At 37.8% G+C, this 25,113-nt stretch overlaps 1 protein-coding gene across 2 annotated transcripts in view; it reads left to right on the top strand.

Annotated features, from left to right (window-relative positions):
• LOC129761797 (microtubule-associated protein futsch-like) overlaps positions 1-14,768 on the top strand; it is a 38,854-nt gene extending 24,086 nt beyond the window's left edge. The window contains exon 5 of one of the 2 annotated variants that reach the window (XM_055759569.1): positions 14,404-14,768. In XM_055759569.1, the coding sequence (XP_055615544.1) occupies positions 14,404-14,467 (64 nt within the window). In that variant the 3' untranslated portion in view covers positions 14,468-14,768. Of the gene's footprint in view, positions 1-8,618; positions 9,332-14,403 lie in introns of those variants that run through there. The other variant, XM_055759568.1, reaches the window with a different exon arrangement.
• Positions 14,769-25,113: the final 10,345 nt, after the last annotated feature.

Genomic DNA, 25,113 nt, shown 5'->3' on the forward strand with positions numbered 1-25,113 from the left:
TACATATTTTCTGAGAAAAAACTCAGATAAAAAGATTTTTTGAGACCAAATACACAGATTTTACTATGGCAACCCTGGTACTGGCGTGATTTACAGAATGAGGAACACTATTTTTCAACCAGAAATGTTGGAGGAGGCTCGTGCATGGTTTGGACGAGATTCAGTGCAACAATTTAAGCACACTAAATAAACAAATGACTCTTTTGAACGACATTGACCTTAAACATACTTTATTCTAAGCCTGGTCTTATAGAAGTTGGACAGAGTGTACGTGCAATTTTTTTACTGAATTTTTTTACGTTGCGTAATGTTTTAATATTATTTGATTCCATAAACCTCTTTAGTGATTCCACTCTGACATCAAAGTGTCAAAAATAGTATTCTTGATGCTATTGTTTCGAATATTAATTCTAGTATGTAGAATCCATTTTGTGTGTATCAGACTTCTCCCCCATATCTCACGTGTACCAAAACCCTTATTTCCAAATGTTTATATGTACTTCTTTCAATTTAGTGTTTCATAAATCAGCTGTGGGTAGTTGGAGAAGCAAAATTAAACTCATGATAGTTCCGCATTCCAACTTACCCCACTCAACGTGACAAGTTGATACAATGCATATGATTGCTCAACCTATTTTTTTTTTAAATTGATATTTTTCAAAACATCCAGTGTGAATCCCTATTTTTTGTCAAAAGTCATCTGTCATACCTTGTACAGGGTTTTCCAACTTTAAATTTACGAAAGTAAATTGAAATAAAACACACTTAGAATTCGAATTTCGATGAAACTTTTATTTCAAATTAAAGTTTGGTTTGTGCCATTATGTGTGAAATACAACATCATTCAAATGTCCACCTAGGGCTTCCTCGCAAACCTTGTTCCGGAACAGGTAATTTTCGATGACTTTTCGGCACATATGTGGCGGTATTTCGGTCATAACTTCACGAATGTTGTCTTTCAAATGTTCAAGAGTTTGCGGAGAGCGGATAGACACGGTCTTTCGCATAACCCCACAAAAAAAAGTCTAGCGAGTTCAAATCGCATGATCTGGACGGCCAATTTGCATCACCAAAACGCGATGCGTCCCTCAAATTTCGTTCGCAATATGGCCATGTTCGGTCGTGTTGTGTGGCACGTGGCGCCGTCCTGCTGAAACCACATGTCATCCGTATCCATATCTTCAATTTGTGGCAAAGAAAAATCGGTTAACATGCGGCCATAGCGCTCACCATTCACAGTTACCGTCTCGCCGTCCTCATTTTCAAAGAAATACGGTCCGATGACTCCACCAGACCATCATGCGCACCAAACAGTGACTTTTGGCGGATGCAATGGCCTCTCAACAATCACATGTGAATTTTCTGAGCCCCATATACGGAAATTTTGGGTGTTCACATAGCCACCGAGCTCGAAATGTGCCTCATCGCTGAAGAAAATTTGATGCGAAAATTCAGCATTTTGCTGCTGTTGTTCGTTCACCCAAACGACGTATGCCCGACGCATTCCATGGTCACCATGCTCTAATTTTTGTACCAGTTGGACTTTATATAGATGTAGGCGCAAGTCCAAATGCAAAATTCGCCACAATGATGTGTTTGACAAGCCCAATTGCTGAGCACGCCGTGGAATCGAAACATTCGGGTCATCCTCCACACTGGCAGCAACAGCAGCAATATTTTCGGCCGAACGCACATTACGATGATGCACAGGTTTCAATATTTCAATATTTCACTACGATTCTGGATTTCCGCCGTGGAATCGAAATGTTGGTGAATTCACCCTAGTTCACCCACTTTGGTGGACGTAAACGCGAAAACAGTGGTGAATATAGACGTCAAAATATTTCCCCATTCATGTTCACGTTCGAATGTCCCAAGCAAGGTCATGCTACCGCCTATCTCTTCCTATGTACTCGGATGGTGCCAACATCTCATGGCTCAAAACTTTAATAGTGTCTACACTTGAGCTGACAGATCTGTCAGTAGGATACAAAACCAGGGGTTAGACATCAATTGAATATAGGCTACCCAAAATCAAAATCAATATGGCGTCATTTGTTTATCAACATATCATTTACGAGGATTGAAATCGAAAAATGCGCTGCTTTATTCTAACTGCATGAGCGATTTTCATATTCCGGTTTCACATGGAGGTGTTCACATTTAACATGGAGTTTAAAGTTAGCCACTATTCGACTATATAACCGCACCGAGTTGTACACAACAGTAATTGATTGAACTTAAATGTCAGTAAACCGCAGCAATATTGGGTACACTGGCAATATGAGGGATTTGACGTTTTAGGCGTACCCCTGTACAAAACGGGTTCAAAACCGCATACATCTCAGCTGTTTTGTTCTCGAGATTATGGCACCAAAAACATGGCCGCCTAGGACAGTGCTGGTCCCAAGGCATTCTGAGCATTATTTCGCCGTGAACTGTACTGAACTTAGCCGTGATATTTTCAACGAAAATTTTCATAAGGATGCAATTTCATCCACCTGGATCTCTGCACGGGTCGAACAACTTCGTTGCTTCGGGTTGCTTCGTGAACAACTGTATATTTTATCCGAATTAATTTCCTGAAGCTCGAGAACAAGAACATTCTATTCCCCACGATTTTCTATGTTGTTTGTTCGCAGTGTTGTTTACCGTGAAATTATCGTACTATTACACCACCTGTTCACGTCCACGGTAGCTCTAATCCAGCCTTAATAACAAAATCCAGTCGCAGAGGATTTTTGGAAGCGACATTGCATTTTAATGCAATCTCATTATGCGACTTGTGCTTTGATGCTTCTAAACACATTCTAGTGACCAACTGACGAACGCAAGTTCCACTACGATGCTTAGTTAGGGCCGCCCTAATTACGCTGTTCCGCTTTCTACTTCATGTTGTTTGATTACCCATTTCCTGTCTGTTCCACAAACACTTATCATTATAATTTAAAATCATCATCAGACACAACTTTCGTTTAATATGTTTTTGCAATTTCGAAAAAAAACTCTTATTTCATTCATCATTCATGATTTTTATTGTATAAGCATGTTTATTCCCCCTGAAAATCCATAATCATTTTCGCCTCCCAGTGGAAGCACGCGAAGCATAAACCCGTCTACTCGAATATACTCTTCAACATCATAATCCGAATTGGATTCCGATTGCAATAATACGATAGCAAAAGTAACAGCTTTGTTTTCATAGTCTTTATTTTTAGATTTTCCAAAACAATACTCGTAACTTCCCAGCGAACATTAAATCGTATAACGTTTACATAGGCTAGGTCGCATATGAATTCGTATCAAATTACAATCGAACGAAATATCAATCAAGGGATGCATCATGTGTATCATTGATAGATCAAGTCGTATATTGGTATAACAATCTTCCTAAAATCGCGATATGTGGTGTTATATACGTACAGTAGAACCCCGATTATCCGCGGAATAATCTGGCGGAGTCACCACGTCCTACTGTACCTTCTATTCATTTTATATAAGATTGTCAGGTCAATATGAATTGCATATTGCATATGAATGTTACTAGCATCGTATGTCATTATGTGTGGCCTTATATACAAATATAATATGACATATTCGTATATTGCCTCCACTTTTGCATGTATGTACCGGTTATACTCATCATATATTACTCAAATTTGACTTGGGTGTATGTATATTGTCTCCAATAATGGCATTTTATACCGAGATGGAAAATGAAAGGTGGGAAGATTTTTCAAATCTGTGACGTCACAGATTTTGTTTATGTATGTTACTTTTCTTATAATAGTCCACTACATAGGATAAGTGTTGTTATTAAAAGTAAAAATAAGCAAATGAAATGAACGAACTAGTTTTTTTTTCTTCCGAAATCAATGCTAGCGTTCAAAATCATAAGGGCCCGACATTTTAAAAGAAACTGAAATTTCAGTATTTTTGAAGTGTTCTAAACTTGATTTCAATTCAATTTTACTTCTCGTTACGTCGACCAAAAACGTTAACGAATAAAGTCAGAGTCACACAATCTTTTGTTCCTTTGACGGATAAACATTTGACAGTGCATGGGAAAAAGGTTGCAAGTTGTTTTCATGTAAAATGAACTTGAAAAATAAATTTAACCATGAAGTTGCTCTAGAATCCAAACATAGTAGATATTAGAATACTATTTCTGAAATCGAAGAAAAAATTAAACATTTTAGTTCGTGATATGTTCTGTTTTTTTTCATAATGCGAAAAATATGATTTGGAAATCTGTAATTAGCTTTTGTATATCCTCTTTCATCGTTATTCGTTGACACATTCAATTTTGTACCATTTGAGTAACTGACTGGTATGCCTGGTATGTGAACTTCCTATCTTCTTGGCTACTAACACAATCAAAGTTCAACACAACCAAAACCCGTGAATCTTCCCACCTTCTATTCTTCATCTCGATTTTCTACGATGCAATGTTTGCTGGGTTGACAGTTCATTAAGGTGGCCGTACACTGTTTGCCCGGAGGTCAAATATTTGTTATTTTTTGACAGATAAGGTTTGATTTGATGTTTGTACAAACACTTTTTTGTTTGCCACTCTTCAATTTTCAACAGTAGTAAACAATATCAAACACCGAACATGGAAAAAATCAACTGAAATATTCAAGTTAACCTAACCTTGTACCGACAGGTTCGAAGAACAGACTGAAAAAATGTTTTAGGCATCCAATAATTGAATATTTGCTTGTCGTGTTTTGTGTAGAATATATTTGATCAGTACACGTTGACCAAATTTTATCTGTCAAAAGAAGTCAAATATTTGGCTTCGGTCAAACAGTGTATGAGCACCCTTATAGTTGTGTTGGTGAACCCGAGTTTGAACCCGTGTCCGGACATGTCCGGATCATGTTTACCGAGTGATGATGATAGAAGGACGGTAAACAGTCGTTGGATGGTGCGTATCAGATAAAAGATACCAAAGTGGAACGAGATATGATGAAAACTGCCCTCTATGATCCTAGACCAGATGCCTCCTGTGTTAGAAAACTCACCAATGTAATATAAGTTAATTACCAATACCGAACACAATTATCAATTTTTCTCATCAGTAAAAACAGGAAGTGGGTTATATCTATGGTATAACCGCAAGGGTGACGTAGGACTATCGTTGATTTAGAGATCATTTGTTTGAAGTTGAATCTAAATCCATTCTGAATGAATGAATAAATGAATATTTGGGGGACTTCGAAAACGAGAGCGTTACGCTGGAGGCACAAGGTTTTATGCATCCAATATAGGATACGAAAAACCTTGCTCTGAAGAATAATCTTCAGAAGCTAACCTGCTAACTGTACTTGATTGACAAATCACAAACCCAAATGTATTATATGGATATTTTAGGGATAGAAAACATTAAAATAAACTCTTTCGCTTGAATGTTATTTTCAATTCCAAGGGGAACTGGCAGATTATTTTCCAGCAACGATTAGATATTTCCACATTTTCCTCGATACTGGAAGCCCACCAGTGGTTAATACTAACTCGATAACACCTGTTAATAGTACTTGATTGAAAAATATTTGGTCACAGTGTTACATGGATAGAAAACATTCAAATAAACTCTTTCACATGAATGTATTTTTAAATTCCCAGAGGAACTGGCAGATTATTTTCCAGCAATGATTAGATCTTTCCGGAACTTTCTCGATGCTGAATGGCATCCAAACGGAAAGAATTCTGCGCATGTATGTGTCGATCCTTCGCCGTCCACCTCCTCCAGCACGTTAGGCAACGATGTTGGCTTGTCGATATCCTCACGAAAAATGAATGTGTCTCACCACCAGAATATCGCTTAAGTATGCTTTTTGTGTGTGATTGAATCGAGAGAAGGTGTGGTTTACGATGGCAATTTGGAAGGCAAACTAGAGGGGAATGAACTCTCTGAGCTCGGAACTTTCGGCGACTGAGCAATAATCGATTGCGGGCGCATACAATATTGGATACGGAAGTATCCTACTGATGGGGAAGAATAATCTTCAGAAGCTATCCTGTTAATTGCGATTGATTTAAAAATCACAAAACCAAATGTATTTGGTCACAGTGTTACATGGATAGAAAACATTCAAATAAACTCTTTCACATGAATGTATTTTTAAATTCCCAGAGGAACTGGCAGATTATTTTCCAGAAATGATTAGATCTTTCCGGAACTTTCTCGATGCTGAATGGCATCCAAACGGAAACAATTCCGCGCGTGTATGTGTGTGTAGCGATGTCTTCCCGGGGAACCGTTTGTGGCATCACTCTCCTCCTGATGGATTCCCTTCTGGCCTAGGGTGCACAAACAGGCTCTTGGTGACACCGTTCATCAGCGCTTTCATGATAAACGAAGAGCTTCACCACAACAGCGACAACATGTTCCAATCGCTGTTCTATTAGAACTGAGTGGATTTCCGAGCGGCGCTCGCTTATATACCGATTGGTGATTTCAATAGCCTGTTTTGAAAGCAATTTTAAGACTATTGAAACAAGTTTTTGGATCAAAAAGTAACAAGTATAGAACGCGTAGACATTTTATCTTTCGAATGAAGTGTTTATCATACCATTTCGTTCAGTTGTTTAGGAGCTATTAACGCTCAAAATCTCGGTCTCCGGCGTAACGCTTTCGTTTTCGAAACTTTGATTTTACACCCCGGTATAGAAATGAAAGACGTAGTCCTACGTCAAAACATGTTACTTTAATATAGAGAAAACATATTTGAAATGGACAAGCTATGTTTCTTTCATAATTTTTACTATCTGAGTTGAATAAACACTGCGAATTTTAATAAGACTAACAACAACTAATACTATATGTATAGCATATGGAAAATCACTTATTCGAATATTTCTTCACTTTTCCAATTTTTTCTCGTCGCATGAACTTTTCTTGGGTGAAAATGAACACAACAGAACAGACAGCTTAAACCGAACGACCCGTTCGCAAACGGAAACACACCATGGTTTTCATTTATGAAAATTGAAATAAATCGTTTCATATATCAAGTGATTTTTAACACACAATATACAATTTTACAATTAAACTTGTGCTAATTTTTTCACAATACACGATCGGTCATTGATATGAAATTTCACGAAGCAATCTACATTAAAGTTCCAAGTTTAAATTCTATTTGCTAGAACTAATTGTATCACTCACGCTACTTGCATTATAAGAACGCCCCCGACTTACATATATTTGCAATGCCGATTTCCCCCAGGCAGCTTGGCTTTGATGTCTCTGTTAGGGAACCGCCGCATGCCTCGTCAATTTCGACCAATTAGAAGTGGATATTTCGTTAGGATAGGGGTTGAGATTTTTCAATTGTTCGATAGTTAGTTTCATGACATATATTATTTTATTCAATATAAAAAATTGTTATGGAGTGCCGAAATCGGTTGACGCAAAAATTTCATCAATCCATCATGAAATGACTAAGCAATAAGCGTTTGAAATTGGACAATTTTCACGATTTGTTCGATTTTCAATTTGTACCCCAATATGTTCCCGAAAGACGTAATCCTACGTCAAAATAGAGAATTTTTGGTACACAAAACACAATACGATTGTACACGGTTTTGTGAACTCTGTTCAATACACTTTTCAACTAAACACTCGCACCATGAACCATATAGTCGTCTCGACTTCACCGATGGCGATGACAGCAAAATTGACGGCACAATCTTGACACGCGGATCATATTTTCTTAGCCGGGGCCTGGCTATAACTTTCGCCATCCGGAAGATGGCTACTTTATAAACAAACCGCCGTCCAAAAATTAGCCGTAGCGCGCCGCTTCTAAATATACATCGCATACGGATTCTAAGTTGACAATGCATTAACTCTTTAACGGGACGTGAGAACTAGGCATGTGATCAACGCAAACTACAATACAACGACATGTTTACTTGCAAAAATACACAGAAAATTTCAATACGCAAAATAGTAAAAAAAAACATTGAAAAATTGGTGGCATTATAGTTGCCACTGCCCGTCTATCGTAAAATGTTGATGGGAATATAGCTGCGGTAGTCCAAAATCTTGACAGTCATCGACGGTAGTTTTTTTTCGAATGGCCAACGCCATTACTAGTAAGGTTTTCGCACGTCAGACCCATTTCGGTTATCACAACTCGTAAAATGTTTAGTCTAGCCACGGAGATACACCTTGTCAGATCTTTCGCGACCTGCAATGACCTTCAGAGATTTTCCATTGGGGTTATGCCTGAAGAAAACAATCCAAAAGCCAGTTCCAGGTGCATCTTCTGGATAGACCTACTAACTTGACTGAGGGGTCTTCCCCTGGTATTTCTTTTCATTGAGACAATATTATTCTTCTCAAACGGATCGAAGAAAAAACGAAAAACCATCGTCCAAAATATCTTCGACTTCCGCCGTCAAGCGACAAAATTCTCTTACTTAGTTTTACAGATGAATGAAAAAAAAAGACTGAATCTAAGGGTTGAAGTATATCCAGGTAGATGAAATTCGGTTTGATTCTCATTCATATCAGTTCGCCCGTTTTTGTATAATCCTTTGTTATTTTCAACGCAAATGGCCGAAAGCAGTTCCAGGATCTCATCGGAATGTCCCCCCATCCACAGGTCACCTGTTCCGAAGATGCCGCTCAAGCTCAATATGAAGAGGAGCAAGCAGACCATGTCGTCTACAACAAGTAGCAGCCGCGTCGTATCTCCCGAGAAGTCATCCCGAGAGCAGCAGCCGCCACCACGACTCCTGCCACTGACGCCAGTTGCTTCGGTAGAGCCTTCGAAGCGTTCGAAGGGAGAGTCATCACCGAAGAAGAAGGAAGACATCCAGGAGGACGACATCGCGGCGGTTCTGACGCATCTTCATGGATCGTAAAAAGGGATTCCACGTTCCCCGGGGAAAGGTTTCGCGAAAGCATTGTAAATAGTGTCGATAGAGTAGGTTTTCCAAGTCGCATAATTGGAAACGCAATGATACACCCATTTCTCACTGTTATCTCTCGGTTGATTTAAATTGTTTTTTTTTTGTTGCTGTTGGTCAATTCCCGATATTGTGTACTTTATTTAAAATAATTCAAACAACTCATCCATTCGATCGTTATTCATTTCGTCATGAGAGTATTAGGAAAAATAAAACCGCAGGATATTTTTTCAAACAAATTCATGCTTACGTTAGATGATCAACCAAATACGAGATCAATACCATGTATCTAAGTAGGGACTTATAAATATCAACTATTGCACGATGATTGACTAGTTTGAATACTAGAGAAATCCTTGAATTTGCCTGATACTACTGATACGACCCATCATAGAGAATTATTAATATCACAAGTCCGATAATGAAATCAAACATCCAAAAAAATATGAGAATATCTTTCACTCAACGAATCCTGAAAATTCACAACTAAATACGGTGAATGCATTGGGTTAACGTGTTTGTTCATGCCTTGAAGATGACTCTCACTAAAAACGTTCAAAAAGGAATGATTTATTATATTCATGACATTCTATTCATGACATCTAACCTGCAAAACATTGTACAATGTGCCATTTGTGTTATTGCGCTCGAAAGGTCCGAACACCCGGGACGAAATGTTTACCAAGGCCGTATAAATTAAGTGCAGTACTAATCCCATCAATTCAACATCTGTGATTAATTTGACGGAGCGAATTGGAACTTAAATAGGGACTAATAAACTACATACTTGACTTTGAGATTGCAATCAATACTTTTGTCAATGTTTGAAGGTAACATATCAACTAAATTTTTCATGCGTGCACCTTAACATCTGGTGATGAGACCATTTGTACATCGTCAATCATAGTAACCTATGAGTGTTCGAACAAAATTTGACAGCGCTATCAATTGAGCTGCGGTATTTATGGCGAAAACAGTAAAACACTGCGCTTCATGGTTTACGCGTACTGGGAGCTTCATTTCGCTGCGAAGAAAGTGGACTTTGAGTCCGCCGGATACACCCGTTCTGGTATCTATGGTATCCCTAGCATTGAACGGAATAATGTCTCACCATTGAACGGAAGTCTGATTCCGGTCGTCCGACGGTGCTACGCGATCGTAAACTGCAGCTGAAACCGAAGCAGAAGATGGAGGGAAAGGAGGCTACCATCGCTCCGGGCTTTGGGTCGGGAAGCCGGAGCAACGGACCAGTGAAAAATACCTAGCAGAGATGGATATCATCATGCGGAAATGTAAGTCAAGAACGGCCGTGTTGGAGCAGCAAGCTGTGAACCAGAAACCAAAAGTGATGGAAAACAATTTTCAACGAAACGTATTTAACGCTAAATGGCAATGACTAGCAGGAAACCAGCTACTTCACGTCCCCCAAAAAGGAGGTAAGTTCCGACGTGAAGTACGTCTCCCACAACAAGTTCCCAAAGAAGGTGCTTCTGTGGCTAACCATCAGCGAAAAAGGGGTGGTCAAAGCCGCTCTTTTTCCGTTCGATACTTGCGGTAATGACCTCTGCTCATTACGCGAAAAAGTCACTGAAGGAGATGAACCGCTTGAAGATGGATGTTGTTTCGAAGTCCGCCAACCCGCCGAACATCCCTCAGCTGCGTCCCATCGAGAATTTCTGGGCAAACCTGAAGCGAAGGGTCTACTCCAACAATTTCGTGACAAACACGGAGAAGGAATTAATATATAAAGCAAGGAAAGAACTGAGAAACATGCTAAAAAGTAAGTTTTCGAAAGCAATAGCGAATGTTCCGGCTAACTGCCGGCAGGGCGTCGACATATTTTTGTAACATGGTCAATAAAAATATATTTTATGGGAAATTTGTCTCATTAAACTACCTTTTGGGGCATTCTTTTAACTTTTTTTGTATCCATTTGAACAAAAGAGCAACAGAAAGACATGGAATACTGTGTGATGCCTATGGAGACCTAGTTTCATCAAATCAAACGTTGAAACCATCGTTGTGCGGTGGAAATGGAAACTGTATCGGGTCCATAAACTGCACAAATTTTATTGGCAGCTTGAGATGCATTTTTGCCTTTGTCATAGTAGTACTGTAAAATATGTCGGATTTTCTCTTTATTTTGCTCCATATTTGCGACACTATAACTCACGAACGATTTAACCAAAAAAAAACACTGTCAAAAATACCTTTCCAACAAGCTATAGTATGACTCGATACAATGAATACAACTAGAACTACGCGCTTACAACGACACTTCGCGAAATACCGCAGGACTTTTTTGACAGCCTAATATTATCAAAATTTCATTCGCATGAAACGCCCAGCATGAATGAAATTTATCGAAATCTTTTACCCACTTATTTCAATGTAATTCTTGCAACTGAAACTAGCTGGGACGAAAGCGTAAGAAGCGAAGAAATTTTTGGAAATAATTTTAACGTATTCCGGCACGACCGCAACTTATCGTTACCTCAGACGAAGTCTGGAGGAGGGGTCCTCATTGTCATTAATGCAAATTTCACTACTGAAGAACTTATAACCGAAAAGCATAAAGAATTTGAACATGTTTGGGCAAAATTATCTATAGTTGGCGAAGTACACATATTTGCTTCCACGTATTTCCCACATGCAAATAAAAAGTGGTATGAATTATTTTTTCAGACGACAAATCGAACTGCAGAAAAACTAGAACCAGAAGTGAAATTGCATATCTATGACGACTTCAATCAAAATAAAGTAGACTTCATTCCCGATAACGATAATGAATGTATTCTACTTCCAGTCATCGGGAAAAATGAAACCCTTCATTATATATTGGACGAAATTGTACATTTCGGTTTTAATCAAATAAATCACGTGACAAAATCCTAAAATTATTATTTAGACCTATTATTCACTAACCACACCGACGACTTTTGTGTGAATGAGTCCGTGACTCCCCTTTGGAAAAATGAAAAATTTCACACAGCAATTGAATACACAATCTTCATACATAACAGACCAGTGTTTGGATTTCGATCAAAATCGAATGATACACAATGTGTCATGCAAGTGAACTCTCACGAACATATAACCAAATATGAGAGGATCATTCAGATACTTGTATGAATGTCAGTAATCACTTGTGTAACATTTAGTGATTAAACTAAGAGAGGAACGAAGACTGTTGATTGCATATCCGATCTGTATCAAACATCGCATACCATTTTCGAAGCCTGCATACAAGTTTGAACCGCATATATCGTCCCATTTTACTATAGCGAAACCCACTGCACAGAAAAGTGCAAAGCAATAAATGATACAAGAAAAATTACGTCATCATTCAGTCACCATTTGCGGAGAGCAGCGAATGGGAAAAGAGATAAAACGCGAGAGTTTTTGCTTCTCACTGGAGCGGTGTTGCTAGTAAAACTATGCGATCTATATGAATATACATATTTCAAGGGATAGCGGCGTTAAAAATGGAAAATATAATCTGGCTACCCTCCCTTAGCCTCTATCGAGCTAAATAATCATATAGTTTGCACTCTCCGAGACTTAAAGATCAGGATCTGCTACATTAGCTGAATATTAATCTTTCGCTTTGCGTGGTCCGTACGATCCTGCTGTTTCATGATGCATGGAGAGGTCGATATGCATATGTTAGAGGCAAAGAAGAAAATAAGCTTTCTGACCAAAAGCGTATATGATAGCTTTGCTTGCATGCTGGTGTGCAATACCGATGGGGGAAATGTTTCCTGAAAGATCATATTTTTTCAATGAGTGGATCATTTGGCAAACACTGTAACAGACACTTGCCCATCGACTGGTAGTGTGAAGAAGTACCGGATACAAGCCAAAGAAAGGCAAACTTTATCAAACAGCGAACGAGATGTCAACTTATCCGTACATATTCTTCAAGAAATTCTGAATAACATAATATCAAAATTTGTGCCGAAGAAAAGAAGACGTAGAAATTCAACCAGCAAACATCCTATTTGGCTTAACCACCAAATAAGAAATTCAAAGAATAGAAAACAAACGGCACACAAAATAGACAAAGGTCATCAAAATTTGCTGGATTGTTAGAATATTTCCCATGCCATCAAAAGTGCACACGAAGAGTACAATAGAATGGTCGAAACTGAAGTCAAATCATGTCTGAATAAATTTCTTTATTTACGTAAAGTGTAAGCTCAAAATCAATAACTTCCCATCGCAGATGCATCTCGCTGAAGATATGGGGAATTCTTCGAACGAAATATGTAATCTCTTTGCAAATTTCCTTCAATATATACCGCATTTTTCGAAGAAAATCGCTATCGGGACTACTTTTCATTTTTACCGGAATATCCAAATGAAATACCGACATATTTGTGACTTTTATTTTGAATGCAATTGGAAATGGCAAACACATAAAAGCTCTTTACACTGACTTCAGTAAAGCAAAAAACAGCTAAAAAGAAACATGTACCGTAGGGAGAATATTTAGCATTCGAAAAAATTATAACATTAACATATAAGTATGTACTCTACATTTGTTTAACGAAAATGAATAAATAAATAAATATATTCTTCGGAAGCAGAGGACCCACATACTGGACCAGATCATACAATCGGCCGAAGACAAAGATCTTTTGCTGATACGTATAATTACAGCACCCATCAATACACTGACGCGCGGAGATTAGGTTGACTATTCGGTTACCAGGTATCAGAACAACTTGAATGATTTACTCGAATCCTCTAACGAATTGTTCGAATTCTGGATTCATTAACTGAAAGCTAACTGGAAAGTTCATTTAGACAAAATCGCCCATCAGTTATGGTCAGCGGCAACACGGTCCGAAAATTGAAGAACCAGTGTGCAGATCATGGTACAGCCAGGTTATCACTCGCTCCATCATTGCGAAGGCATTATTATTTGAAGTAGAAGTGAGGCAGGTGTAGGGACCGTCATCATACCATAGTTTGCAATTTACATTTCAAAAACATGGGCATTTTGTATAGATGTTTTCTGATCTGGTCGACGGTATCATAGTTAGTGAGATTTTTGTAGAGAAAAAATCATTTATTAATGAGACAGTGCTCCTCCCCATATCAGTGATTTTGTAAAGGCGCAATTGGTTGAAATAAAGAGTGAACGCTTTGATTATCTATCACATTGACCAGAATTGTCTCTCTCCGACTTTTATCTGTTCCCAAAACTAAAAATAAAAAATCTACGCGTAGACCCTTTTTTATCAAATGAAGGCCTTCTGCATTTTGAAGGTCTTCCTAAAAATCGCTATTGGAAGGGGATACATTAATTGAGTTATTACTGGCAGAATTGTAATGGAAGCATATACTGATAAATAAAGTAAACTTTTCAACCATAAACCTGTCTTTTGATTTCCACTCTGCAGATTATATACTCTTCATTTTACAAATGATTTTCTCGGATTATTATTCCAATTTTTAAAATCTTTTTTTCAGGCAAAAAACTCTTGCGAAGAGGCGAATCAGTATCTGCTGTCAGAGATTTCAGGAGGATTTCTGAGCAAGAAAGCTATCAGGTAACTACCAGGAAGATGCCAAAAAGAGCAAAATTTGGCACAGAACGGAGAGTAATACAACTGTCTACTAATGTGATCTAAATGAACCGAACAATTTTTCGCGGGCTGGAATTCCACATGAACTAGATCGACCACTGTGAGAAGATTATGCAACGCACGATAGGTAGACAACTTTAGACAAAGTTTTCATGCCGCAAACCGGAACCAATGTGTTCGTTACTGAAGTACTTCCAAGCATATATATTTTATAAACTCATTGATAATATTGCCATATACTTCACTCTATTCGTTATTTTTTTTTTGTTAAAATTTCAACGAGCGTTGTCCATTGCTGATCACTTATTTTTCACGTCTTCCAAGTAATTTTATAATTTCATTTTGAAGAAATTGCGCGATTTTGAAGGAAATTGAGCTGAAATCTCAATCCCTGCAACGATGAAGCCATTCTTCCCAATTAAGCTTTTCAGCAGTTCAGCTCTCTCTTGGTTCAATGCAAAAAACAAACTCTCTGAACCATAATGAACCATTCACAACGGCCTTGAAGCCATTTTCAGGAAACGAACTGAACGAATTTGTTATGTCGAAGGAGTGGCTCCTTTCCGTTGACGCTGTCAAACGACGATGGACCGAGTAATGTGTGTGGTTTGAGTATCGGAGATCCACTCGAGTCCCTTCGCATTTCAGAGTGAGCTACGGCAAGATGATGGACTTTCCTGCTTGCTGTTTAATATCGCCCTAGATGGTGTGATGAGAAGAGCGGGGATAGATACGAGTGGTGCGATTTTCTGAAAGTCAGTCCAGCTCTATGGCTTCGCAGACGACATCGACATTGTGACACGAAACTTTGAGACGATGACGGAGACTTACATCAGACTGAAGACTGAGACAAGTGTTAGCCTCCAATCAAGAATTCAGATTGGCGGTGACGAAATTGAAGTGGTAGACGAGTTCGTGTACTTGAGCTCACTGGGGACCGTCGATAATGATACCAGCAGAGAGACTCAAAGACGCCTTATGGCAGGAAATCGTGCTTAATTTGGACTCCGGAAGACACTGCGGTCGAGTACAATTCGTCGCATTACGAAGTCAATCATCTATAAAGCACTGATAAGACCGGTAGTCCTCTGCGGCCACGAGATGTGGGTTATGCTCGCGGAGGACCAGCGCGCCCTTACTGTGTTCGAACGGAAGGTGTTGCGCACCATCTACGGCAAACCATGAGTTGCACCAGTTGCTGGGAGAACCACCCATCATACAGCGAAAATCGGCCGGCTGCAGTGAGCTGGGCACGTCGTAAAAATGTCGGACGACACCCCAGTGAAAATAATTCTCGACAACGACCCGACAGGGACGAGGGAAAAAAGGTGCGCAGCGGACAAGATGGCTCGACCGAGTAGAAGCCGACTTGCGGATGGCGACAAACAACTATGGACCGAAGTGAATGGAGACAACTTCTGTGTACAACGCAGGCAACTGGGGTTATTTGCTGATTAACAAAAGCAACATCTAGAGTTTTAGCGCTATCTTCTAATTCTGGTGATTCAACTAAGACACTGATCTTTGGTCTGTTTGGAGGTTGAGTCGAATGTATTCCAAGATTGTGAAAAATGAACCGAAGGTAGGCAATTTCGACTGCTTTGACGAACATTCAAATGAAAACCAACAGAAAGAGATCCGGCGGTATTCCGTTCGTCAATTGAAGCAATGGAAACATAAAATGAATAAAATAGGGTTAAAATTCGTCTTTCCTTTTGAGTATCAATGCTCTGTTAGAACCAAACTTATCGAAAATGTCGAAAAAGGCACTTCGGATTTGGTCTGCATTTTTCTTCCATGAGCTACACCAACGGGTAGAAAATATAGTATAAGAGTCCTACTATGCAATTCAACGCATAAAAATAAATATTTTAGAGACTTTATGGCCTTCACAATTAAGCGGGTCTGTCCGGGACCGCTCTACCCTATAATTTGTTCAATTTTCCAATTGTACATTGATACGAACTACCTTGTATGTATCAATCTGTTCTCTTGATTTATAATGAATCCTCTTTATTTGTATCATTTTGAAGTAATCCAGTTGATGTTTGAATATTGAATTGGATGGTAATATTCTGCGAAAAATGCAGCTCGCATAATGGACACCTTACACGATCAAAATTATTGACAATAAGTGTCTTCAATATCGTGACAGCTAGGCTCTCGACATCCGATCTAACCTCAATCAATATTTTGCCACCTTACACGGTCAATATCGCCCTCAACAGGAGACAACGAAAATATCCGCGATGGCTAGTGGTGACATTCGAGTTTGGGATCCAAACTATTCTCCATCAGATTAGAAGGCTAAAAGGCAATTTTAAATTGGTAAAATTTGAATGAAAATATCTACTTGATATTATTTGATTAGTTGAAGCGCGTAGTCCTAACCCTAACTTAACCTATTTCCTCTGAATTTTCAGATATTTCTACTAAAATTTAATATTATAATATAACGTCAATTTCGGACACAATTTTTGTATGGGATTTTCTCACCACTTGGAGAAAAAAAAGTGGTTTGTATTCACTTAGAACACTAATTTGAAAGTTAATTTCCATTCATAAGACTATGACAGTAGAACCCCGATTATCCGCGAGCGGGTGTTCCGCCGTGCGGATTATTCGCGACTTCGCGAGTTCCATAGTAAAACAAAAGGCCTTTCCGGAATTTGTTAGTGAGTGGTAGACTCATAATCATTTGTTGTGGTCATGGCTTTCACATTATTTAGCCACTGACATACACGACCTTATAGATGAATAGTTTAATGATTTCTGTATTGATTAAACATAGTTTTTATGTTGAAACATCTTTTTTCGTGTTTACATTTCTTTTTTGGTTCTTTAAAGGGTCATCCGCGATTTTCGTTATTCGCGGTGAGTTTACCCGACTATTCCACGGATATTCGGGATTCTGCTGTAACTTTAATTAACACGTAATGTTTTTTCACCTGTGATTTTCCCAGATCTTCTCATTTTCATTCACACAACTTAGACTGAAGTGCATTCGCTAGCGCAAAGAATGACCGAGTTCAACGTTAAAAAATTCCTAAGAGGTTGTTAATTTTCATTCACTCTCTCACCATCACATTGTCAGCTTACTTTGAGTTTTTGATTTGTATCGTGAAAAGTGCCGTATTTTGCTATTTAAAGTACATTTAATGCGATGTTTTTCTAATTGGACAGACCTGTAATGCTTTCATTTCTGATTCCTACAATTTCAGAAGTTTATAAATTTTAATTGCAATCGCAAAAAAGACTAACAAAAATAAAATGTCCGCTTCCAAATCTGGCAACTCAGTCTCGAAGTCCGTGAGGTAAAACGTCAACATCATGCATCCATGTGAAATGTCACGATATTGATGCCCGAAAATCAGAAAATCCAGATTTCTGCGTTGTCGGCCATGTTCAGCTGTCATTATGCTCTCAAATGTCATCATATTGTCAATAAAGTTGACCGTGTAAGCACGGCAGTGGAACTTCATACAAATCACTCGTCGAAAAGTGTCTCCTTTTCACCGCTTGTTTACATCGACGAATATATTTTTTTCCACTATGTTTTGTAGGAGAGTGCAAGACGGGTCTATGGTACTAGGTGAGGCCGTTTCGTCACTAAGTTGGTTAGGGGAGCGGTATATGAAAACAGTACGGAAGAAAGCAGAAGGGGAATTATTTCCTTGAAGCGTGAAAGAGACAGACTGATCAGGAGCGAGCTTCGGCACTAGCGTATTGTGTTTTGTTTACAAACAAAACACAGTAGATTTCCAAGATGGCTGAAGAGTGGTTTTAGCAAGTTGGCCCACCTTAGGATATACTTCTACGCGCCTTGGGAGAGTGTATGCATACTGACAGATTTCTACTACGAGGTGTTTAATGTAGGATGAAAGGTGGGAATGTTTATGTTTATATATGATTTATCGTACGATTTAATTGAATGCATAAAAGTTACCAACAAAACTGGAGTTAAGCACATTTTTAAATTTGAACAAATATTGATAAGAGATTCCCAGCAATTCTTTATGTTTAATGCGTGATTTGGTAGCTGTATAAGTTGTTTGAAACGAAGATTTAGTGTAATGATTTTATTTTGAGGATTATATTCTCAAACATGCAAGTATGATCAATATAAATTGCATGTATATGATGCGCCTAGCATGTATATGACATGCAAACGTGGAGGCGATATACATACATCCTAGAAAACAAAAAACGTATAATTATCGTTTATATTACATCATATACCCCATATACATGTATATGGCCTCCAATTTCATATGCATATGCCAGTTATACACATTTTTTTCCAAAATATATATTTTTATCAAGGCTCATATGGCTCATATGGAGTCCAATACTTTGACAATTTTTCTTATTATCTATGTTAGTAATATGTAACCGATTACAGTTATACACATCATACAAGTAATGTGTCTTAGATGTATGTATATCGCCTCCAAATTTAGATTTTTGACGTAGGACTACGTCTTACATTAAGGGTGCCGAATTAGAAAACAGTTCACGTTGCTACGAACGGATTTAAACGTTTTGTATACCAATCGAATAAGTATTGTATAAGTATTGCATCTCCTCTGAGGAAAATTCTCAGAATATTTCTGTGCCGAAACAACAAAGGTCGCTTATTCTGCTCGTTGTGTGTTTAATGTTTCCCCTCGAGCTGTGAACGCTAGTGAATATTTCACTTGAAGTGCATCTGGCATTGCAATTAACACAACCATCCGAATCATGGCAAAGCAGGCGAAAAAAGAGAAGAGTACAAATGATTATAGGTCGCTTCTAAACATCAGTGTTTGGTTTTTGTGTGTAGCTTGTTTTCATTGCGCAAAACTTAGAGCTTAGAAACTTTGTTGACGGTTTTGACCGAGAGTCGAGAAACGATTTTTCATGAACGGTCATTCTCGCGATGTTTCATTTTTAGCACTGCAACTGTGTGCATCTGTTAGACGCGTATTTGATGCCTGTTGAATGGCGATGCACTTCTTCTTCTTCTTCTTTTGAATTATAGATACTTGAAACTCAGAGAGTTCATTCGTCTTTGATGGCGATGCACGGAAGATGCCTCTCGTTCATTCAGTGCAATGCGTGCATTGATTGAAAGAAACGAATTGTGACATATGACCAATTAGTGTATTGTTCTCGCAAAGGCAAAAAATTATCGTTGCTTCTCGAAATGATTCTACAAAACTACGCAAGCCATTAAACCTTTTCAGGGTTCCCGGAACTTTTTACTAAAGAGTTATTTATGAAATTTCGACGTATTCGCAAATAATATTCGAAACGATAAATCATCAAATTTCAAAAGAAAAAAGATTCCTTAGTCCTACGTTCCAAGCGGTCGTGTCTCGGATACAACCCCTCGAATTTTTTTTACGATTTAATGTTTGCTGGGCAGGCCCGAAGGAAGTTTTAAATTGTTAAAATTTGAATGAAATTTTTTACTTCATGTTATTGATTACTTGAAACATGTAGTACTGAACTTTATTTAATCATTTCTATATAAACTTTGCGATATTTCCACTAAAGCAACTCTTTCGTATCATATGTAAGAGCTTTAATTGCCCTAGAATCATATTTCAGATAGCCGTACGAGATAGCTGCGGCTTGATAATGCAAACAACCGGAGTTCAAATCCCATAAAAGCAATTTTATAACCGTCGCCACCACTAATATCAAACATTTATGTCACTAAAAGTGAATTGATTGATTCCTATTTCTACAAACATAAATGTTTATAAAGGTTCTATATACATACAAAAATGGTGATTCCCCGGGCCGAACATTTTACTTTAATATTTTCCGCCATTTTTTTTTATGGCAGTGATGAATCGTATATTCGTATGACAACAGACTTATGATGTTATTAGGTATTGCCTAATAACCTTGCATGTACAGTATGTTACCTCTAATTTGAGATTTAGTTAATTGGACAGACCTGTAATGGAACACAAATAATTGGACATTTTCATCTCTAATTGGATATTTTGTAAACATCGAGTTTGGTACCCAAAGTATGGCCCCAGATTGAAAGTCGCCACCAGACGTCGACATTGTACCACTATCATCGTTAATGTCCAATTACAGGCCAATCATCTCTAATGCGACACTGAGTTAGTGCCTCGGTATGTCGAGGATTAGAGGTAACTTACTGTATATGCTATTTGGGCGCATTATATACTGCCAAAAATATCAGCTATTCGATGCTCTATATACGACAGTTATACGATTTAATGGCATACTGGACAGCTTAATTCGTCAAGTTCATAATCTCATGTTTACAGTTTTGAGTTAAGTGCAATTGAATGACGAAGTTTAACTAATTTATTTTTGTCACCTTGTTTATCAGAACTCAAAAGACCGGCAAACAGATAATCTTTCGTTCTTAAAAGTTAAAAATAAAAAAAGCAACTTTAACTTTCACTTTTCTTGAAACCGGAAATATTCTGACTTAAAAATAATTTTTAACGTAATATTCCAAACATACATGTATTTACAAAAATCTATAATAATTATCATTATTATCAAAAACGTTTTCCGCCATTCGTTTTTTGGTTGTCTGTTGTTTGGTATAAGCATGACAATAGTCGTACTAGATGCATGTAGGAGTCGTATATTCATCCATCCAATCATCGTGAATACTGTTGCAAGTGGAAAATAAATGTGTGTTCGTTACTTATGATGCGAAAATAAATAACAAAATAATACAGTAATTTAAATTTAATACGACATGCCGAGGCACCACTCAGTGTCGCTTTAGAGGCGATTTTGGCCTGTAATTGAAAATTGGCGATGTGAGTGGTACAGTGTCGACGTCTGGTGGCAACTTTAATGTGGCGCCATAATTTAGGCCCCGAACTCGATGTTTACAAAAATGTCTAATTAAACGTGTCACATTACAGGTCTGTCCAATAATCTAAACGTCGCATTAAATGTAACTTACTGTATATAAACAATATTTATTCCCAGCTGTTCTGAGCCATCTCACACAAATTGACAATATCATTCAGTTGTCAGTGCAAGTCGGTCCAATTTTTAGAGTGTAAAAAAAGTTCACTGTTTACATAAAACCAATCTCGATTCGGTCCCACTTTTTTGCTTGAAGTTACTATCCCCTGGTGTAAGGTCCGCTTAAGATTAAATTCGATTTGATGAATGTTTAATTCCAATTCTTGCATTAGAAATGTGAGGCGGTTCAGTTTCTTTGTTTATCAAATGTATTCCGGTTGAACCTGCTTAACACGGCTCCACTGTGTATTTTGACAGTTCATTCCCGCACAAAGTAAGTAAAATAACAGGTTATTACTCCCCACTCAGTTCATGTAGTGATAGGTAAAGAAACAAAGGTATAATTTTGAGACCATCGATTGAATGCACGTAAATGTGTTGTTTTTTAAATTGTAACACATCACAAAAAATTGTCCTATTTATGCTTCAAATAACACTGATGCATTTATGTGCTTTTGATCATCATCAGGTAGGTATCATTCAGCATCATTAAGGGATTATCAATTGTCTAAAATAGTTATATAATTGATTCAATTTATAAAGTAGTATCATGACAATGAGTGTTTCTCATATACATGTATTTTTTAATGATTCAAGCATTTTTAGGACGCATGAGAACAGCGACGTAGTGAGGGTAGACAGCGCCCCCGGAAAACTATGAAAATGGCGCCCCAATTTTGAGTTTCTGATATTTTGAGAAAGCTACTCACTTATACCAAAGTTAACATTGAGTTGTTTATCCGTATCAGAAGGATAGAAAAAGTCATTACCAGCTTCGCTTATTCTCTAGTCAAATCTTCATCTTGCGTGCTTTAACTGAAGCAAAATGATCCTCAATTGCATTTCTGCTAGCGATTCATTTTCGATCGGAAAAAAATGCCAAGCCATTGAGTCGGTCTTGGTTCATTTGAGAACGCAGATAATTTTCAATCAATTTTCGATTGCTGAAAGTGTGTTCGCACGATGCGCAGTCTGTGCCATTTTTATTTTAGTGTAAACCAGACTAGCAAGCTCTTTCATTCCAGCACAAAAATTGCTTATAGATTGCCTTTCAATAACACACAGACATTATTTAGAAGTATGCGTTCTAATAATGCAGCTTAAGAAATAAAGTGTGTTTCAGTTGGAATTCAGTCGCTTATTTTTATGCACTTCAGCCCAAGTAACATCGAGAAACTATTGACAGCGTTTTGATCCGGTGGTTTGTTTATTCAGTAGTACAGAATTCGTCAAGATTGAAGGATACACCCAAAAGTTATCGACGACAGAACGCCAAAGGCGAAAAAAATTCGCAGAATCACATTGAGAACCCGACGGGAGGAAAGATTGCAAAATTCCTCAAATTTCCAAAATCAACTGTAAATACCATACTCAAACGTTACCGCCCAGCAAACATTATATCGTATAATTTTGCACGTGCCAAGTCTTACAAGAAATCCGAATAAATCATAATCGCATATAATATCAATCAACGTATGTGTCGTGTATATTTGAAATCGCATTAAATGTAAAAACTTGATTTTAAATACCATTATCAAATTAAGTCGCAATTCGGTATAATAAACATCGATCTTATGATGCACATTGTCGTAAAATATATTTAATCCGCATCATATGCGTAGGCTCGTTCCGAAGGACTTGAATTTCGTGCAAAAACACCACCAACAGACAGTTGCTGAAGAGATGATTTCTCAAGCCCAGAGTGATCCCTCCTTCGTGAAACGGATACTTACGGGTGACGAGACATGGGTCTATGAATTTGATTGAAACAGAACAAGAATCGTCCGAGTAGCCGGAGCAGAAATATGGGCCGACAATTCTTGGATTTTGCATGATGATAAAGCGCCATCGCACTGAGTTATTTGACCAAACATCAAGTAAAAACCACCGAGTAAGCATCGTATTCTCCTGATGGCCCCGTGCGACTCTTTTTTTGTTTCCCTAGTTGAAGTTGCCACTTTGTGGAAAAAGATTTCAGTCGATCGATTAGATCAAAGAGAATGCGACGAGGGAACTGAAAGCCATCCTTTCGTTGGCCTAGCAGGGATGCATAGAGGACTGGGTCGTTGACACATGTGTGTTGCTTCAGATGAATCGTATTTTGAAAAAGATGAAATAAATTTGTCTGAAATTTAATTCTAAATTGTTTTATTTTAAAAATCCTGGAACTTTTTGATCATAGGGTACAAAAAAATGGATTTTTAGACAAATGGTAAAAAATTTTACCTTGTCAAGCGTAGGGTAGGTTCAAATTTGTTAACGCAAATAAATTTGCCCGTAAGTTGATGATTTGGCAAGGAATCTGTAGTTGTGGAACGAAGACAATGGTTGTTATCACTGGGGCAACAATTACAAGGAAGAGTGTCTTCAGAATAGGTTTTTGCCATTCATTCTATCACACAATGGTCCAGTGAAGTTCTGGCCTGACTTGACAAGCTGCCATTACAGCCGGGATGGCATCCTGTGGTATATGGAGAACAGAATCGACTTCATTGAAAAAACTATCAATCCACCAAATTGTTCGTATTTTCGAGAGATATTGGACAATATCAAAGGAAAATTGAAGAAACGTGGCAGAACCATCAAAAAACAATTCGAATGTTCCATTTTTCCAAGAAGATAGCAAAAACAGTTACCAGCAGTACTGCGCAGAAAATGATGGGTATCACACGAAAAGTTCGAAAATTCATCCGAACAGATGACGAATAATTTTCATGTTTTTTAACTTAAAGTTGATAAACCTACAAAATAACATCCTTCCCTTTTTTGTGCGTTATTTCTACGCTGAGAAATGTCCTACTTTATGCGACCAAATTCTATCGAATAATCAAAAGGGTATTGATGTAATTATTTGTTATTGTAATTATTGATAGGTTATTGGTTTTATTACTGTACAGACAGAGGCAACTACTCATGACGGGTGTTTTTTCCTCAATTGAAAGATGAAATATAATAAATGGGAAATATAATTGTAGAAAAAAATGCTATTCGAAATTCCTGGATATTGGCGCTTCAAAGGGTTAACGCCCCCGGCAAATGCCGGGTTTGCCGCCCGCACATTACGCCTCTGCTCGAGAATACCAGGGGGTGATAAGCTGCCATATTGTTTGTCAGCATAGCGGGTCATAAGCACAGTAATAAGCTAATAGTAAAAAAATGGAGTTTTGAATTCAGTGTTCATCATTTCGTCGTAGGGTAAATTATTTTTTAGTATTGCTCACGAAAATATCAAGTTCTGTAGAATTAAAAGAATTAAAAAATTGTTATTGTCAGTGACCGTGTTCTGTCGGAAAGAATACGTAGAGAAATGTAAATATATATCATGCTGAAGGGATATATGCTATTTAGCTATGTATGGTAATATCAATGAAATATTTAATTTTATACAAATTCAATACCCAGAAATATTTTAACTGATCACATTTGCTTAGGGCTCATCTATACCATTTTTCATAATATGTATATGCAATTCTTATTTCATTTATTTCAAAACATGCGCAATGGACCCACCTGCAACAGCTCTATACCTTGACACCAAAAAAGTTTCAAATCACCCGACAGCCGTCAGTTCGTCGGT

The sequence above is a fragment of the Toxorhynchites rutilus genome, chromosome 1, assembly GCF_029784135.1.
Source record: "Toxorhynchites rutilus septentrionalis strain SRP chromosome 1, ASM2978413v1, whole genome shotgun sequence".
NCBI classification, from domain to species: domain Eukaryota; kingdom Metazoa; phylum Arthropoda; class Insecta; order Diptera; family Culicidae; genus Toxorhynchites; species Toxorhynchites rutilus.